The sequence below is a fragment of the Podarcis liolepis genome (assembly GCF_965112155.1).
Source record: "Podarcis liolepis genome assembly, chromosome: 8".
Classification (NCBI taxonomy): Eukaryota; Metazoa; Chordata; class Lepidosauria; order Squamata; family Lacertidae; genus Podarcis; species Podarcis liolepis.
Genome location: NC_139560.1, coordinates 54,054,142 through 54,074,404, shown reverse-complemented (window position 1 = coordinate 54,074,404; position 20,263 = coordinate 54,054,142). Strand labels below are relative to the sequence as shown.

Genomic DNA, 20,263 nt, shown 5'->3' with positions numbered 1-20,263 from the left:
AGTTTTGTAATTTTCAGGAGTTGACTTCCAGAGCTCACTAAGGTTGTGATTCCATGCAGACTTAATGACCAAGTTCATGAGTTTTTGGATCAGGGTGCAAGGCCACAACATTTGATGAAGTTAAACTCAGGACCCAGTCATCGGTATTTTATGTGGAAATCTATTAAAATGAATGGTGACTAACTGCAATTAGAACTGAGGTATTTTCCCAATTCACGTTAATGAATGGTGTTAAGCATGCATGAGATGGCACAGGACATAATGCATTTGTATTATATGGCATTGCACAAACTCTCTCTGTTAACATTGACTTTAAAGCCACCAATTCACAATGCATTCTTCAAAATATCTTCTTCCAAGAACAGCACTGTTCCTTACTTTTCTGGAATTTTTGAAACATCACTGGCTGTACATGACCAAAAAGTGTTGCTCAGGGAAATCAAAATGTTTTGCACACTGCTAAGAATTATGCCTTCATTTTCCTATATTATTAGAAATCATGTAAAACTTATTGAGTAACTTGGCATATGGATTCCATTCTGACCTCTTTGGAGTTATGTCAGGCATGCTGGAACAAATGTTTTCAGCTATTAGAACAATGCAACTGGAATATAGTCCCTATTCTACCCCTCCCCTTGTTCTGTGGCCTCCAGCAGGTCACATAAGTTTTATGAGTACTGGTCTCTGCATTTCTAAAATGCCATGAAGCAATTCCTATGCCACAGAATTTCTAAAAAGTGTTTTGGGACTCCAAGGCAGCAAAAGATATGTGCTTGAAATTACACATCGGCTAAATGAAGAGTTTTGCCCATGTCTTACAGAGTTATGAATTGGCCTTGTTGCTAGGTTGTCCTTGAGTGCTAACTAACCTTTGTGGCATGGAATCCAGCTATGCCACCTGAAGGCAGTGCTTCTCTTTCAAGGATGTCACACATTATATCAAAAGGCAAACTATCTATCTATATAGCTACTAAATGAACACAGTCTTCGCCATCTAGCAGGACCACTGCAATTCAGAATGATGTCATGGGCACCTATTGGCTACATAGTCCCCTGACATCCTTCTCACCTCTGCAGCCATTTAGGATGCAGTTTCAAGGCATAGTCTGAAGTTGGTTGGACGAGGTATGTGAAACTGCCAAGTTGTTAATATTTATTAATTACATTTTTTATCCTGCCCTGCCTCCAAGGAACTCAGGTCCAAGATCACCAAGTGAGCTTTGTGAATGAACAGAGGCCTGAGTTCAGGTCTCCTTCTTGTAGCCAGTGCACTGACTGTTTCTTCAGTGTGACATCTCCAAATGTTGTCTTGAAACTATGTATAAGGTTTCAACTCCTGTGTGAGACTTTTCCAGGCTGAGCATTCCTCTGCCAAACACTATTCATCTAAGTGTTTTTTTTTTGGGGGGGGGGAGCGGGGAGGCAGGGATGGACATATTCATCTGTGTATGTATGTGAGAGACAGACAGACAGACAGACAGAGAATATATATAAACTCTCTTGTTTCTGCTGAATCGTTATGAAAATCACAGTACTGCTTTTAAATTGGAACCCGTAGGACAACCCCACACTGCGTAAAATGAGATGTGACTACATTTTGAACTGATAATATAGCTGATGCCCCAATATTATTCGGAAAGGGCCTCCAACCCTGCAGAGAGGGTGTTTTTTTAATGGGGGGGGGGGTGGATTGCAGGTGGCTGCAGGGGAGAAGAGGCAATGAAAAACTTTCTTTCTGTGATGTTCAGTAAGTTAATTTATCTTAAGGTCGAAGCCATAATTGTTAGTGGCATCCATGTGACAAATGTGAAATATCGTTTCTCTGGTCTAAGATATGTGTATCTTAAGATAAAGGTTTTGGGCTCTAGCAGTGTATCAAACTGGCATCTTGACTGGAACAGTGCAGAGATGGAAGAGAGGATGGAAAGGTGCTCCATCAAGACTCAGCACTTCAAGACTCTAGAAACTAGTGTGTCTGTATGAGCAGGGCAGGTACAATTAATATTTTATCTGATTTATTTAAACCCAAGTTTGATTCTTCCTAAAGCATGTCTAGCAATGTTTCTTGGTACCCAAAAAGGATGAATGAGTGCTCAGGATAATGTGTATTTTCAGTAGTTTCTTCTCATTTTATCCCAATGTCTACTAGCTTAGAGACAGTAGAACTGATATGGCCTGACTGATAGAGGCTTTGTTAAATTTGCTCATTGGATGACCTTGAAGAAACAAGTACTGTACATCTCCTAGTCTTTGTTCATCAAATATAACAACAATTAACTATGCCATCACATGATTACCACCTTGCCTGTAATAGGGATTGTGGAGAACTAAATGTGCTAAATGCACCGTAGAGTGACCAATTTTTCAAGCCCTCAAATTGCAGCTGCACTGATTCACAAATATGTGAACCCTTATCTAGAAAAGACATAGTGTGTAGTGCCTTCAATAAGCACAGAATCAATTTCTTATTTCTTTGCACATAAAATACACATGAGTAAATGGGTAACTTCATTGTGCTCATGTTTCAAATGGTAACAGCTCTGAAGCCTTACTGAGCCTCATGCATTGCAGCAATCCATCTCTGAAGAAAAAGTATGTTGACAATCATGCAAGATTTATATAAGAAACAAAAACTTCCAAGTATCATTTGCAAATTGCTCATGCAAATGATATTCAGTAAACTGAATGTATTCTTAAGTATGGAGTAACAGCAGCAGATGCTGCTGCTTACAGAAATGGTGGTTATGCTCTTCCTTCTTATTAAGTCCTCATTATCTCAAAGTATTTTCTCTGCTGAGTCAGCTTCTGATCCCAAAGTGCTCTGCCAGTACAAACCCCACTAAACAGGATTTCTGCTGGAGGCATGCTTTGAGGACTGGCTGGAAACCAGCTTGGCCTTATTCACATGTCTAAGCTCACAATACCGCAAGTTAAGCAGGCTTCTAACAATATTTAATTAACAGAAAACAACTGAATTCCTGTGGTCCATGTTTTAGTCTAGTCAGTTATATTACTGGCACACTCCACAAATGGTCTCTCGCTTATTAGCCGAGGTACAAGGCAAGCTACCAGAATAGTTCCAATGGCTCTTACAAAACACTAGATGCAACACAACAAACTTTTTGAGAACTGAGCAGTAGTAGAGTTAGCTACTGAACCTGGTGGAGCATGCTGTGGCCAAGGAGGTCATATAGGTGGGGCCAATGTGGTCACATGGGCGAGACAAAGAAGGTCACATGGGCAGAGACAAGTTGTTCTGGTTTTCTTCCCATCCTCCTACCTTGCAAAGGTGTAGACACAAAAGGATTGCAGTTGTTTAAGTCCTTAATACCTAACTAAACTGAAAAGTGTTTAACATTGGTTTTAGAAGGGGTTCCTGCTGTCACAATTTCTAGTGTGGGTTGACCACACACTACTCAGAAGTCAGTAGCACTAAATTCTATGGGGATGGCTACCAGATAGGACTGAATCCTCAGGTTAGTCTTAAAGGTGCCACATAGAACTGTTAACAAGGTCCTTTCTAAATTTTCAGCATTATGGAAAAAGGTTCCCCCCTACTCCAATTTTTTCACTTCTATGCCTTCTTTCCAGATTATGGAGGGCTTTTAAATGGACTAAGGGTGCAGGAGACCAGGGTTAAAGTCATCACTCATCTATGAAGCTCCCTGGGTGAACTTGGGCTATTCACTGTCAGCCTATGTCTCAGGTTTGTGAGGATAGAATATGTAAGAGGAGAATAATGAATTGATTCAACCCAGAAAAGTTGGTCATGGGCAGGTTGCAGCATGAACAAGTCAATTCTATGGGTTTTGGTGGCTGCCTTAGGGTGCAATCCTAACCATGTTTACTCTGAAATAAGTCCTGTTACATTCAATGGAGTTTACTCCAAGGTAAACAGAGTTGATTTATTGACTGTGTTTACATCACCTCCCCAAACAGGAGTTCTCTGGATTTCTCACAGGCAAAACACAACAGCTAAAAATGTGCATTGAAATCAAAACATCATTAATGTGCAATTTAAAACATTGTTAAAAGTAGACTTCAGGTTAATACTTTCCCAAGAATATACATGTCAACATACAGACGCTATACATAACACAGGACAACATGAAAAGAGTCTGAAATGCGCTTTTTAGCTTTAAGTGATTTTTGAGTCGGGATGGGAGTGAAAAGGCTGTGGGGAGGAAAGACTAAAAGAAAGGAGTGGGCTGGGAGGGACAGGACCTGAGCACTCATAGGAATTAAGGCAGGAATAAAATCCACCATCCTACCCAAGCCATTTCTTTGGGGCAGAATTGCTTGTTACAGGGGTGTGACCAGCTAGTAGTGATTGTCTAAGCAGAGATGGGCAGAAGCATTTAAGAAGCCCCTCAGTCAGTGGAAATGTATTAATAATGACTGTGGGTGACAAAAGAAAGACTGGACTATGGCTCTGGAGATTTTGGGGGGCTCTTGGAAGGGTTATGCGCCACTTTGCCCAACAGAGGAGCCTCCCCTGTGGACAGGCCAATTACAAAAATAGACCGAGAATAGACCATGTTGACAAAACCATAATATTTATTAAAATTATACTGAAAGACACTGGAGGATTTACTGTAATATACCAGTTCACCTGTTTGTGAACCAAACAGATGCTAATAATTTGGTGTGGCTTAAGTAGACCAAATAAGATAATTCAGTCAATTATTAAGTGTCCTTGTAGCAAGTGGAATGTCAGATCTAAGTAACACCAATAGTAATGGTTTCTAGAGTGCATACAACTATGAAGAACTTCTATCTAAATTAATACCCAGTTCAATCAAAGAGTATTAAATTGTGTTCCTGTCACCAATGTGCCTTTTGATCTTCAACACTGTTCATATCCAAAAATCAGATCACATAGCCAAGCACAACTACAAGATATACAGAAATCGCTCCTTCTTTGTTTATTATTTGTGAAATGCTGTAGCTCTTTTGATTGCTGTTACAAATCTATTATTATAACTAATATATTTCTTTATTTTTTTCAGTTGTAGCAAGTTTTATCATCCTACATTGGGCTGGGGCAACAAAAAAAGGAGCAGGTATGTTTTTTATGGAGAATATTTCCATTATCTAGAGTATTTTAAATTATTCAAGCCTTTAAGGCATAAACTGGGTTTATATTTATGTTTTTATTCAGCTTAGTGATTTTCTTTTAATGTTTGCATCCTTGACAACTAAAAATGATTATGGAACTTCAAAACAAAAACAAAAAAACCTAGGCCTACTTAAGGCTTAAATAATAATTAAAAACATATTAAACAAGATTCCTTATTTACAGATAGTATGGATAGTGGCCATACTGACCAGTTTATTTAATGCTGGTCTGAAGTAAGGAAAGTCCAGGACACAGGAAGAAACAAGAGTACCTTTTAAGAAAGGAAAGGAAAAGGAAATGATTAGCTGATAGCCATAAAATACCTGGGTAAAGTAAATCTGTGGTGGCTACATTTATAAAATCAGTAAATCACAGATCTGGAAAATGCAGAAAGCAATGTAGCCCTGTCCCCAAGGATAAGGTACAACTTATGATGTCACTAAAATTTATAATAAAAAAATTCCTTCCAGTAGCACCTTAAAGACCAACTAAGTTAGTTCTTGGTATGAGCTTTCGTGTGCATGCACGAAAGCTCATACCAAGAACTAACTTAGTTGGTCTTTAAGGTGCTACTGGAAGGATTTTTTTTATTTTGACTATGGCAGACCAACACGGCTACCTATCTGTAACTAAAATTCATGTTTCCTGGCTTGTAACCTAGAAGGCTTGTATTGTCCCCCTCAAATATAAAGTGAGTATTACATCCATGAGAGTTCTTGTCTGACTTGGAAATACAAATTCAGCATCTCCACAAGAACAGAGTGTTCTTTAAATTTAAATCTATTCATAGTCAAGTATAATAAAAAAATAACAGTCCATTGTAGTCCAATCTTATATCAATCTAATATAGTGTACCCAACACTGTTTTGCCCATTTAGAATTTTCAGGTGATGGTAGGGAATGCGGGAGATTTTTCTGAGAGCTCTCTAAAAATACTTGTAATTAGTGATCTATTCTTAAATTATTACTGTTGTTATTTGTTTCATTTCTATAGTGCTTTATACTTTTAAGAAGAAGAAGAAAAATCTCAAAGCAGTTTACAACACATTAAAACATCAATAAAACAATCCAGAACAAAACATTACTGAAGAAAGTTAAATATATAGTATACATTCAAAGCAACATAATCAACAGAAAACTAAAACGTTATCTTAAAATTTTCAAACTAAAACACTACCCTTTCACCTCCACTCTCCCATTTTATTCATTTGTATCCCACTTCGCTTGAAAAAACAATGGTGGCATGTGCGGGTCTCCCTTTCCCCATTTTATCCTCACAATGCTTCTGTGAGGTAGGATAGGCTGAGAGGCAGTGATTGGCCCATCGTCACCCAAATGAGTTTCTTGTCTGAGTGGGAATCTGAATTCTAGTTTTTCATGCCCTAGTCTAACGGTTGTACGATACAGAAATGTTCCTGTCTAGCAGGATTTCTACCCAATGTGAGCAGTTGCAAGGATGCGCAAAGCCCCAAGTCTAACCAAAACTCTTTTACTTACTTACGCAGCATTCCAATATAACTCTTTCACAAGTACCATTGCACACAGACATATTGTGCTACCATCATCCTGTCCCTTTTAGATGTGGTAGTCCCTGTTGCCCTGAAGGGATAAACTGAGTTACGCAGAGAGAGAGTGTGTGAAGTACACAGCGATAACAGCAAGAACCTTTATTGAACTAACAGAACTGAACCACAGGGGCAAAGCAACTGCTTGTATACATTTCTGAAGGCCTGGGCCACGTGATTGGCTGTCTAAACTCCCAAGCTGCAAATCATGACTCGCAGTTTAAGGGCCAATGCAGAGGCGCAATTCCTGAAATGTTCTGTGATTGCATATCATGTATTCAGGGGCTCTGAATCCTTAGTCCAGGCTCAGGCAAACACAGGCCGCTGAATACATAACAGAGAGGAAAAAGCAACTCAGGACAGATTAATAGAAATCACAAGATCTCCTTCATAAATGTAGCCATCTGCCTATGCAGCTTGAAAGTCAGTAAGTCTCACAGTCCCTCCCAATCCAGCCCAAGAAATTGGGGCACAATTCCTTTTAAAAATTTGTTTTTGACTTCTTCTTTTTTTAAACACAATGATTTTAATTTTAAATTTTATATTTTTGTAAACTTGGAGGCTTGTTTGTTTGTTTTTTACAATCAAACAGTAATTACATTTTGCTAAATGCAAAGAAAAATGAATGAATAGTTGAAATACTGTTATTCCAGTATCCATTGCTGTCTATGGAAAAGTCTCCCTGTCTATCTAATGAGTTCACTTTCACCATTATAGGCAGCAACTCTGGAGCATGGCTTCAATGCAAAGGATGTATTTTGTGAGATGGAATATAGGAAAGGGAGTAAGAATCTCCATGCAATTCTTTCCCTCTTCTTTAAATGCATTGTTATGATTTTTTGGGGGGCATTATGTTTAGAGCCTTCTAACCCCTGGATCCAATAAGTATTAAAATACAAGCCAGGCTAGCTTCCTGATGAGGTGTTTGGTCTGGTTGATGGGCCAATAAGAGGAACAGAGGAAAGGGCTTGTGTGCCAGATGGCAAATGAATGGGTAGGGGGCCCTCTCTCAACTCACGAATAGTTAGAGTTGAAGGCAGAGAGTTTGGAGTGATGCGGGCTAGAAGCAAAGCAGCAAGCTGAATAAAGTGTCAGAGAATTGTTTGAATCCAAGGCTGTGGCTATGGGAGAAACAAGACCCTTTTGGGGTGTTAATGCTGTGAAGCCCTCCATCATGGGTTCAGATTGTATATATGTATATAAACCATATATTATAAAGACACCACAGTCTCCACTGTGACTCATTCTGGGTAAGCACCTGGAACCCCTGGAATCTTACACTGCTCGGAGATTGGGGTGGCATGCAACAATATTGTGCCCATTGTAACCTTCACCAGAGCCTTGGGTTCTAGAATGCTTCCTCTTCCACCTGCTTGTGTAATTCTTGTGAAGGGAGATCCTATGGCACATATATTTGACAGCTGAGTTTCTAAGCATATTCATCTGCAGCTGTAGCAGAAAACTGCCATAGACTAAAAAATGAACAAGATGGTAATAGGACCCATGGTATTTATATATATATATATAAAACGAGAACTAAGGTATAAGCTACATCTGCTATCATTATTGTAATCTTTTCCCCCCCAGAAAAGCAAACCACGTCAGAAGGACAAAAGACAGTACAGTGTGGAACGTGGACAAAATACCCAGAAGGAGGCATCTTCACTTCTCCCAATTACCCCAACAAATATCCTCCTGAGAGAGAGTGTGTCTACATTATAGAAGGTGATTACCCAAGTCCTTCATTCTTAAATTACCCTTTTTTCATAATTAATGTATCTTCTTCTGTAATATCTACCTTTGGATAATGACAGTTTGGTCAAATGTGGCTGCAATCCTATACATACCCAGGAGCAGGTCCCATTGAATGCAACTAGGCTTTATTCTGAGTACACACACACATAGTACACTTCTGAGATACACACAGGCTTGTGTTGCAAAAAAAGCAGTGCTTTGGTTGTATTTACTTTTAATTAAAGACTTAATAAAGCGGGAGGGGGTTTATTGGTAGAGGAAAATAGCCATCTTCTTGGGCCTCGGTCATTACTATGCTTTCACAGCCATTTATAAAAGAAAAGAAAAGCTATATTATGACAACTGTTGGCTTTGTCTCAGCCTCATCTTTCTTTCTCTGCCTGAAGATTGTAAGAGAGCACTGTAAACTGCCATATTCAAACAATTTACACTGTCAAGGACATATAGTACCATGCAATGGCAGCTTCCAATCTGTTACTCACTCTCTTTTGGCCAACAGAGAGTACTGCTAAAATAAAAAGATTAAACACTGAGAGTAACAGCTGCTATACTTCATTTCCAGTAGGTGATACATGGCATGGCAATATACTTACTAGTCTTTCTCATCTCTCTTGTTGCCTTATTGACAGATTAAAAAAAATATTGAGTCTAAAATGCTAGTTTATCAATATAAATTGCTTTTTAAAAAGAAAAGAAAGAGTATCACTGTTTGTAAGAAGAGTATCTCTTATTTCCTGGGGCCAGTCTGGAAATGAGTGATTATAGTGATCTACAAATAGATGAACAGAACTAGGCATATTGGGAAAACAGAAGTATCAACAAATGTTAGAATGAATTCTGAGAACACGGATCACTCCTGATGCCTATTGTCCAAGTCCCCACATTGTTCAAAAAATTTAAAAATCCTGTAGAGTAAATGAAGCAACTGATAATTCAGTTTTTCTATATTATAATTCTTTCTTTAAGGTAAGCCACCATTTAGGGCCCTCATAAGCTGGCTTCCAAAAAAGAAGCCATACAATTCAAATCAAACAACATAAATAAGTCAACCATCATTACATTAATAACATGTATTTAAACTTAAATCTAAGAAAATGCATCATGAATAGCTCAGTAATAAACTGTCTGCATGAGATATGATGTAAAATTTGTATGCTTTACATGTCATCAGGAAAGCTGAGGCAATATGTTAGTTGTAATATCTTTCTATATAATAAACATGAGTGACTGCCAGGGTTTTAAGTTTCAGAATACAAGAAACTAATCAGTAGGCCCTCAGGCTGAGACTGTTTTAAAAGAAGAGTCTGAAAGCCTTCAGCTTGCTTCAGTGGAGATGAAGATCATATGATTACCTAGATATTTATGCCTGGAGGAAGTAAAGTTTTATAAACAGACAAAAAAACAAACAAACCCAAGTAGTGATTAATCAACATTTCTTCTGTAATGGGAGTCTTGGGAATAGGGAAATACTTAGATCAAGGGTGAGAAATTGTATACAGTACAATAATTGCACTGCTACATAAGACCAGTGGTCCATCTGACACCCAATTTTGTTTAACCACAGTGGCCTGAAAGAGATTTCAGGTCACATGAAGGGACTAACAGTTCTATCTAAGATTTGGTGTTAATCTGTAGTTAGGGGTAGGCTGTTGTTCTAAACATAAGAGGTTGCAGTTTTAGCTTCTGTGGCCAAAAGGCACTGACAGACTTGTCCACCATGACATTCCAAAATTCCAAAATTTTGGCATTCACAGCATCTCCAGTCACCCTTGAGCTCTGATTGGGAGACATCAGTTTCCATATCTAAAGTCCAAGTACCATGATATGATGAGTACCTTATTTTACCCTTTGACTTTGCCAAGCCCAATAATCAAGGACCGTTTTTTTCATTCCGAAAGTTACCATTCACACACTATAGAACTTGAACCTATAATAGACAGACTAGAGAGCATGAACAATTTAGAAACCATATCTCATACCCCTGCTTCAACTCTAGTAATTATCATCATTATTATCATTATTTACCCCTTCCTTTGGTTAAATAGTGCACTTTGACATTTTACTTCTTTTAATGCAGATTTTTGAGTACACCATGTTTTGAACATTCCTCAGATGATTAGGGTAAATTAGGATATATAATTTCATATTCATCTTATATAAAGCCCAATGGACAGCATTGCATTGATCTTATTAGATGAAGGTCTGGTGGTGTGTGTGTGTGTGTGTGTGCGTGTGTTTAGAAATATTCCTGAAAGAAAAACTGTGCAATACACAAAATTGCAAGATGGTAATTGAATGGAAGTTATCATTTCCCATAAATAGTGTGGTATTAAGGCCAATACTGAATGCTGAATGTGGCTGGGTTTTTATGTTGTAAAAGACATAATACGCCTAGATTCAGGGCAATTTTGCACAGTTCTTGGCAGCATATTCAGGTTTGCCACCAAGTGTACCAATAGGGAGCTGCAGCCACATGTGTCTGTGTGATACAGGCCTTTGATGCTTCTAGACAGAAAGCATCTTAGTTATACTAGGAAAAATATGTAACGTGTAGTGGACCTTTTCCCTACAAAAAAGGGGGAAAGAAATGTAGGGTTGTATCATTCAGAATATTTTATGTATGCTTGGTCATTCTTTTCCACTTAAATTCTTGTTTGTTATCATAAACAGTGAATGCTTTAAAACTGCAGTAGCAGCCACAAATTAAACCTTCCACTCTGCACATTTCTATAATGTGGATGAACTTGATGTATTGGGCTTGATGTACTATAAGCCATGCAAAATTAGCAGCAGCATTCCATTGAAGACCATCTCCATTTTTGTAAAGCTAATAACATTTTTCTTCTTCCTTTGTAACACTATCTGTGTTGAAGAGCAATGATATTTTGCTGTTCCAAAGCACATCTATATAATTATCTGCTTGAGTAATAATATTCACTAATTCCATTCACATTCCTTGTATTCATAATGCATTCTTCAAAGCCAGCAGAGAATATCCGTTTGAAAGAAAAATGACCCTAGCTTCCTCTGTTCAATTGCTGAGCGACTGGAGATATCAAGGATTATTCCAATCCATTAGTAGGGAACCAGCTCACATTTATGAAGGGGAGATTTTTAGATCAATCTCTCCTTTCCAGACATTCTGTTAAACTGAAACAGATTTTTTGCTTAGCTTCAGCTGTCAGCTACATGAAATTACAGGCTGGTAAGAATTAAAGCCTTAATTGTATGGGGCTATTTCACTGCAACTGTTCCTCTGCTTCTAGTTAGAACCCAAAGCCTTTTTAAGCAGATGTAAAACCTCAAGATGGCACTTGTATAAGATAATTAGATGAAAAAGATGACAAGACATGCAAGCATTAAGCAGTCTTTCCCATGTTATTAGGAGTCTTTGAAGAAAGGTAATTAGAACCTAAATTAAAAAGATTGCTAAGAGTTCAAGTAGTAAAAGCTCATCACAGAATGGCTGCACTATATAGCCTTTAAATTTTGTAGCAACATTTCCTTGCATCTTAGGCTTTTACTTTTGGTACAGAACTCAGCCCCCTGACCCCTAAAAAAAAAAAGGAACTTAAATAGACTTTCTCAGCCACAGCAAACTATATCAGCCAATAATATGTCTGTTTGAGGCCATGCAGCTCTTACTTTCTTCCTTTTCTCTCACCAAAGTTATGGAGAAACAACAATATGGTACAATGCAAGTAAGGTGCAATTACAATTGGTTCTTTTGTAACCTCTGTGGTTGTTAGCACATGAACAGCTCAATATCATCCTGGACTGCAAGTGTTGTATTACAAGCAGAGACATCCACTGCAGTAGCAACTGCAGGATCCTATGAGAGACAAGCTGGGGAAAGTTGGACAGTTCTTTCAACTATTGCTTAAAGAAAGAAAAGAAAACTGCTTGCTTAAGCTTTCAGCTAGAGCAGCCAACGTGTGATTTTAAAAAGTGCATGATCTCTGGGTGCAGCCATGGCCAGAGTTAGAAAGTGCTTGATCTGTGACAGATCAGGCAACAGAGTCTGGTGGGTTTTGTAAGGCCAGGAGAGAAGCACCAGAAGTCCAAGACCAAGTGCCACACCCACTTATAAAGGCTACAGATAGTTAAAGGCCAAAAGGCTGGTTACAGAGGAAAGTTTTTGCCCCTAAAGATATAGAGTGATGGCACTGGGGAGCCTCTTTGGGAAAAGCATTCTGCAAAGGGAGTCACAACAGAAAACGGCTCATTCTTGTGTTGCCACTGTCCAGAATTCTCATGGAAGGGGGCACACGAAGAACGGCCTCAGATGATGAGTGCAGGGTCAAAGTTGGTTCATATGTTGGTAGTCCTCTCATAGCTGAGTGTGTATAGACTGTGGTATTTTCTGTTTTATTAAATAAGCTGCCACTGTAAACTTGAAGTTGATGTTTTAGACAACTTGAGTAGCCATCCACTGAGATGTGTTGTGTTGTCAAGGCGAAATGCAATCTTTCATGCTGTACCTGCTCACTTTAAATGGAGTAAAAATAAATACAGCCATACCTCGGGATAAATGCGCTTCAGGTTGAGCGCTTTCAGGTTGCGCTCTGTGGCGACCCAGAAGTAACGGAGCGCATTACTTCTGGGTTTCGCCGCTCGCGAATGCTCAGGTGGTCAAAATGACGTCATGCGCAGAAGCAGCAAAACGCAGCCCACGCATGCACAGTCGCACTGTCGCGTCTTACGTTCCGTTCAGGATGCAAACGGGGCTCTGGAACGGATCCTGTTCGCATCCCGAGGTACCACTGTAAATTGTTTGTGTATTTTGTGCCCAGGGTCTCCAATTCATTGAAGGTGAAGTGCTAGAATTCTAATGCTGTTGCCATCAATGCAACATAATTCTAGTCCATTGCACTGATGGCAACAGGATTAGAATCAACTGTGATTTTTGTATTTGTGTCTACTGTAGAATACCACACATGTATTTTGCACTCTAAGATTTTTAAAAATCTTTTTGGCATATGACAAATTTTTGGCATATGACAACTTACAGATCACCTGTGCAAAATCCATGCTGTGTTAGAATTTTCCTGATGGGACCTTAAATAAGTCTGTTTCCGAGCCTGAACTAAAAACAACAAAACGTGAAGTATTGTCTTGTGGATTCACCTGCATGCACACCAGAAGATTGAAATAGAAGTATACATGAAGACCAGGAAACAAACAGTCAAAAATCATCTGAAAAGAAAAGGATACTTAGCTCAATCACATTTTGTTGGAAAAGAGACTTTGGCTGGATTTTCTGGCAAGATAACTTTTATTTTAGATTTAGGCGATGAAGAGATAAAGTTTTCTAAAACAGGGAATTTAATTCTGTTTCTTGTTTTTAATTTGTCATGTGACCCCATTCTCTGGCAAAGGGCATAGGAAGCTCTTAAATAATCCTTTGAGCCATCACATAGTGCTTCTCCGGAGCTCAATCTATTTTGTTAATCCAAAGCATGGCTATGAGGTGAATGGCTGTATAGTTTAAACATTCCTACAGGATGAACCATAAAACGCTGGGGTTAAAATCTGTAATATATTAATTTCTTTTTTTTTAATGCCTCGTGGGCTGTAGTCCAACTCACACTAACTTTGGATTCACTTAACAGGGCTTACTTCTGAGAGGACATGTGTAGGGTTCTGGTGTTAATGTAGTTGTTAAAGATAGAAGAAGATGAAACCTGAACAACTCCAGGAGTTAAAGTGAAACATTTACATAATGTGTATAATTAATTAGTGCTTCAGTATCTTAATTCATTTTGCTATTGTCAGTACCATTTACCATGAAGGAGTTGGTGGTATGCCCCCTGATCAGGAAGACCTCCCTGGATCCAGAAGTGTTAAACATCTATTGCCCAGTGGACAAGGTGGCAGTCCAGCTTCAGACAAGTTAGCTTCAATCATGGCACTGAAACTGCCTTGGAGATTTGGGAGGGGGCAGTGTGACCCTGCTCATTCTCCTCATTGATTTTTGATACTGTTGACCATGGTATCCTTTTGGAGCATCTCAGGAGGTTGTAGGTCAGTGGTTCCCCTCCTACCTCCAGGGCTGTTTCCATAAAGTAGCTATAGAATGCTAGTATTCAGTGCCATTGGAGTTGTCCTGTGGTGTGCCCCATGCTATTTAACACCTATAGGAAGCCTCTGGAAGCTGTCACTATGAGATTTGGGGTGAATATGCATCAATATGCAGATGATCCCCAGCTCTGTCTCTCTGCTTCAAATGAATCAGGGGAACCAGCTGAGGTGTTGGACCAGCGCTTGGAAGCAGGGGTGGGTTGGATGTAGACCAATAAACTGAATCCTGAAAAGACATAGGTGTTATGTGTCCCAAATTCTCATGTCTAGGAAGCGGAGAAAGGGCCTGCCTGGGATGGGATTGCATTCAGATGGAAGGGGCAGATTCACAGTTTTGGAGGGTTCTTGGATTCAACAGTCACTGGAGACTCAGGTAGTCTCAGTGGCTAGGAATGAATTTTTTCAGCTTCAGAAGGTTGGTCAGCAGTGGCCCCTACTGGACAGAGATGACCTGGGCAATGTATTCCATGCTCTGGCAACTTTCAAATTGGATTAGTCACAGGGGTCAGCAAACTTTTTCAGCAGGCCGGTCCACTATCCCTCAGACCTTGTTGGGGGCCAGACTATATTTTGAAGGGGGGAAAATGAATGAATTCCTATACCCCACAAATAACCCAGAGATGCATTTTAAATATAAGGACACATTCTACTCATGTAAAAACATGCTGATTCCTGAACCATCCATGGGCCAGATTTAGAAGGTGATTGGGCCAGATCTGGCCCCTGGGCCTTAGTTTGCCTACCCATGAATTAGTGTAATACATACTACATGGGGCTGCCTTAGAGATGACTTAGGACCTTTTATTGGACCAAGCTTCAGCAGCCAGATTGGTGTCTGGGGTTCCCTTCAGATTTCATATAACCCCTGTTTTAAAGCAGCTGCACTGGGTGCCAGTTGATTTCTGGGCCCAATTTATGGTGCTCACATTAAAGCCCTAAATGATTCAGGCTGCAAATACCTGAAAGACACCCTGAGAAGACATCCCTGGAGCTTTTTCTTTTTGTATTACATCTGTCTTTAACTTTCTGGTGTGAAATTCCAATTCTTCATTATTTAGGAAGTCAGAATAGATGCTGAAAATTATAATTGATTCAGAAATTTCTGCACCAAAGCACTTTGGTGACTATGTACATAGGGCAAGATACAGCAAAACTGTTGCATGTGCGAAATGAGATCTGCTTGTGCAATGGGACGTTCCCTCCTTCTCTTTCCTCTGTGCCCTCTAAACCCAGAACAGGTTTAGGGTATGTGTAGGAGGAGCTAGTATTCCTGTTGAACAAGTAGAACTTGTTCCCTGCATGCATGTCCCACAACAGAGACAGGTACAACTTACCACTTTCTGAAGCAGTTACTACTAGATTTGGGCAGGCAGGTGGGTGGCAGATTACAAAACAGATTTGGAAATTGCTTTGTTTGTACATGTCTGTTTTATGGTAGTATTTTATTTCATTCATAAGTATCAGCATGTCTGTTGCTACATAGAATGAAGGACTAGGCCTTCATATATGAGCATTGCCCTTATTCCTTATTAGGAGCCCTGCTATAGAGGCAGATGGGACTCATCAGCCTGAGATGGTAGCCCATCTAGAAGAAAGAAAACTCTGATCCTAAACCTCCGCTGCCTTGCAGGATATCTTTGAGAGAAGAAAGTCTAGGGAGTAAACCCTACACAAATCCAGAGTGGAGACCCTAAGACAGTTGGATGGTGCCTTGTACATCTCCTACTCACAACACCTGCAGCCAAGATGGTGCCAAATGTATTTCTCTGCTTTCCTTTGGACCATATCAGCAAGGCCAAGAGGTGGGCCTCGTCATCAGGGGAGCTCAGGACCTACATACACACTGCCCAGGCTTGAGTCCTGGGGATGTCACTTCAGTGCTGGAAATGTAACAGTTTGACTACATCCCTGGAGGATGTAGTTTTTCTCTTGAGACAGGTGGATGCCAACAACTGTAGAATCATTGCCCAGGGTTATGCTTAGAGTTCCATTCACCTTTACCAGGAATTCTGAGGACCACTTCTTATAGCAGGTGCCTCTCCCTTGCTTTGTCAAAGCTTGTAGAAAAGTTGCTCTGCTGCTATGAGAAGAGCTCAGGCAAGCACAGGGTCATGAACAGAAAGCTTTGGGTACACAAAGATTTAGGTTCTTAGTTTCCTGATTGTTGTATTATAAGATGCCAAGTGTTGTCCCAGAACATAAAATCCAGCAGGGTTTTAAAAAACAAAACAAATAAAAACAAAATAGAGTTTCATAGGAAAATCAACAGATCCTGCAAATTAATAATGTGAAATATGTATTTTGCCTACTCCAAATAGTGTAGCTTCTGAACATAAACTAAGTTACTTTTCCTTAAAAAACAAACAAACCCTAAGGATATATTGTGTTGAATAGTTGACAGACAGACTCTGCACTTGAAAGCAAACATAGACTAGAAAACTAATGGTTTTGTTTTAATTTTAAATTTCAGCTGCCCCAAGACAGTGTATTGAGTTACACTTTGATGAAAAATATTCCATAGAGCCTTCGTGGGAGTGTAAATTTGATCATATTGAAGTGCGGGATGGACCTTTTGGATTTTCCCCAATAATTGGTCGTTTCTGTGGACAACAAAACCCACCCAAAATAAAATCCAGTGGTAGATTCCTGTGGATTAAATTTTTTGCTGATGGTGAACTTGAATCTTTGGGATTTTCTGCACGATACAATTTTACACCTGGTGAGTATAACCTCTCATTATTTTGGAGGAAATATTTTGGTATTTATACTGAGTGGAATTTGGTGATATAATGACATAACATGGTTTTAATATTAAGGCAGTGGCTGTATTCAGACATAACATAAGGCCATGGTTTGCTCAGCAAACTGTGAACTATCTCACAAACAAGCAAACAAGCCATGGGTTGTTTCTCCAAAGCTTAGTTTGTTTTCCAGTTGATCTTGCCTTGTGCTTTTGTACCTTGGCAAGTGTCTGGGGTGCGGTGGCCAAACCATGATTGAAAAAGGCTGTTGTGTTTATGCGTAATGCCAAACCTTACTTAAAAACAAGTGATGATTCATAAACTAATAAGAAACCACGACCTCACTTGTAGCTTGTTGGTAAAAAAGAGACTTTGTTGGGTGCACTTTCAAACAAACCACACTTGGGCTAACAGTGTGTGCATTGGCCAACCAATTGGGCAAAGTTGAGAGCTATAACTTAAACAGATAGTTTTAATGGAAATAGAAATATGTGTGTTCTCCTTTCCTTTTTAAAAAACAGAAAACAGCACTTTTTTCTGAATTTATTCTTGGCTTTCTACAGTGCATTTTTTAATACACACCATTTCTGTTTATTGCTATAGAGTGGCTTATAATGGTTGAAAAAGCTGTAATCATCTTCCTTGAATGATGAAAATGTTGGATAATGTAACTATATTTTTCATGCAGGGAATATTATGATCACACAATAGCCAAGTTGGTTCAAACTTTTCACCACATGTTGGCTCTCTCCATAATAGCATCTTTATTGTGTGCAAGAATGATGGAAGTTGCACACAATAAGCTTAGTCACTTGGTGAACAGATTATTGGTAGGCTTATTAGAGTTTACCTAATGCCTTTATGCTGTTGATAGTAGAATAAGTGCACTAATGCACTCCATACAACAAAAGTGCAAATATGTCATTAGTTTGTTTTAAAATGATTTCAACAGAATAGCATTTGAACATTACTAGTAAAAATATTTTGTATTGCTACTTATGCTGTTCCTATTTCCTTTGAACATTGCCTTTTATAAAGGCAGAATCTGCTGGAGTAATTTCCCCCTTTCTGTCTATTAAAGCAAAATGTTTTGCCAAAGGATTCTGAGATCCAAAGAATAGCGTGCATTCAATTAAGTGCCTCCATGAAAGATTTTCCTAATCTTAATTGCTGTGGTCCAATTATGCCTTTTGTCAAATCATCTGGTTTAATTTGTGAGGCTAAAATGGAGATTTGCAGTCAAGTTTAGTACTGAAGTATTTCCCCATCTCATTATATATATTTTAAAGTTTATTTTAATTTGTGCACTGCAATCAGACTGCAGTGCAGCAACTTTCAAAGGATTGAATGGCATTCTGTAGGTTTATGGAGGAATAAGTGGGAATTTATGGAGGTTTTGTAGATTTATGGAGGAATATTGTTTGTTCTGAGAGGGATAGGCTTTTGATCATTTATGCTATTTTATAAGTTCTTTTAGTTATTTAATCTATAGCACCTGCCACAAATACCAGGTCTGCACTTAGGTATTTTTCAACTGTCCCCACATGACTAGGATGTTTAAGGGTACCTAATTTATTAGGGTGTTAAAAGATACCTAATCTTAATTATGTATCATTACTTGACTGAGCACCAGTCATTTAGACCTTTCAAGTACCTTTCTTATTAATCAGTCCAACAACCTGCATCTCAGCAGGGATTGAAAAGGAACTCATAGCAATAGTAAATAGTGGCAATTGAACGTGCCTCTGCATTGGCACTACAGGTTGCCAAATCCAGCTGCATCTAAGACAACTCTGTTTAGCACTCCAGTCTAGCAGCCTCCATCAAAAAAGTGTGTCCAGTTTTTGCGCACAAGTGAATTCAGAGTCGAGAAATTCATAAGAAGAACTAGAAAGCTTCCCCACATTATGAGTTGGGCCCATATCATTCTGAAATTGGATGCAGTTCATAATGTGGCTTGTCCACACTGCTAGCCGACTCTGCCCAATAGGGTTGCCATATTTTGAAAAGCAAAAAAGAGGACACATTTGCTGACTTCTACTTTTAACTATGGGTCACTGTGGCAACTCTCATTTTACATATCCATGAAAAAGAGGACATGTCCTGGAAAAAAGAGGGCATATGGCAACCCTGTGGGGAATTATCACTGAGAAGGGTGAGGGGTTATTGGTGGTAAGGAAGCATTGATAGAGACAAAATAGTAGACCTTGACTGGCAAAGATGCTTACAACATGCTCAGGAACAACCTGTCCTTCCAGGGATCATGGAACTGTATAGTACAAATCCCATTCCCCTGACTTATTTCTCACCAGGAAGAGCTCTGTTATATTTAGCAAACACTCCCTACACCTTCAGTTACCACCACCTTCTCCTTCTCAAGGGCAACTGTCTTCCCACTGACCTTGGGGCAGAAGCCTGAAGTAGGAGGGTTACCTAATAATGGGATGGATCAAAGATTGGGTTGAACAGGAGTAGTTCTACACTGTTTTGAAGGCATGCATACCAGCTGTGGTGGATCAAACTCTTTATATGGTGCACAAGAACCATAGCCACCGAGTATGGGTGGAAAGTAGATCCAGTTGTAGTCAGTAACTAGGTGGGGCAACACATTCGTTTTTCTTTGTTTCCAAGTGAGGAAGTTGAAACTAAAAGTCAACTTATAAGTAGCAGGAGCATAGAAACAAAATTATGGGACTGCTCGTGATTATGGGACTCCTCATGTTTATAAAGGTGTGTAGTATGAATGCACACAGTAATATTTGATTAAAGCAGCCTGAGTCCCAGCAATAGCAATTGGATGCACCACGGAGCGGAAGATTAATTGTAAATGCTTTAAGTCAGCCTATGACTTAAACTTCTGCATTTTGGGCGAGTGTTTTCGTTCAGTCTTTTGCATTTTTCCATTTCTAGGTTCTGTATAAGTTTCTCCTTAAATCCCTAGATAGTAGTGATCTGCCTGCAATTACAATTTAAATGCTTATATATCCTTAAAAATGGTTTCA

General features: G+C 39.2%; 1 protein-coding gene across 3 annotated transcripts in view; it reads left to right on the top strand.

Moving 5' to 3' along the window:
- Positions 1 to 20,263, top strand: part of NETO1 (neuropilin and tolloid like 1) — a 103,801-nt gene that overhangs the window by 5,273 nt on the left and 78,265 nt on the right. For all 3 annotated transcript variants that reach the window (XR_014529477.1, XM_083518703.1, XM_083518704.1), the window contains exons 2-4: positions 5,010 to 5,063; positions 8,272 to 8,409; positions 16,991 to 17,239. Coding sequence is in view for 2 of the 3 variants with exons in the window: in XM_083518703.1 (XP_083374829.1) it covers positions 5,010 to 5,063; positions 8,272 to 8,409; positions 16,991 to 17,239 (441 nt within the window). In the remaining variant the exon portion in view is untranslated. The remainder of the gene's footprint in view (positions 1 to 5,009; positions 5,064 to 8,271; positions 8,410 to 16,990; positions 17,240 to 20,263) is intronic.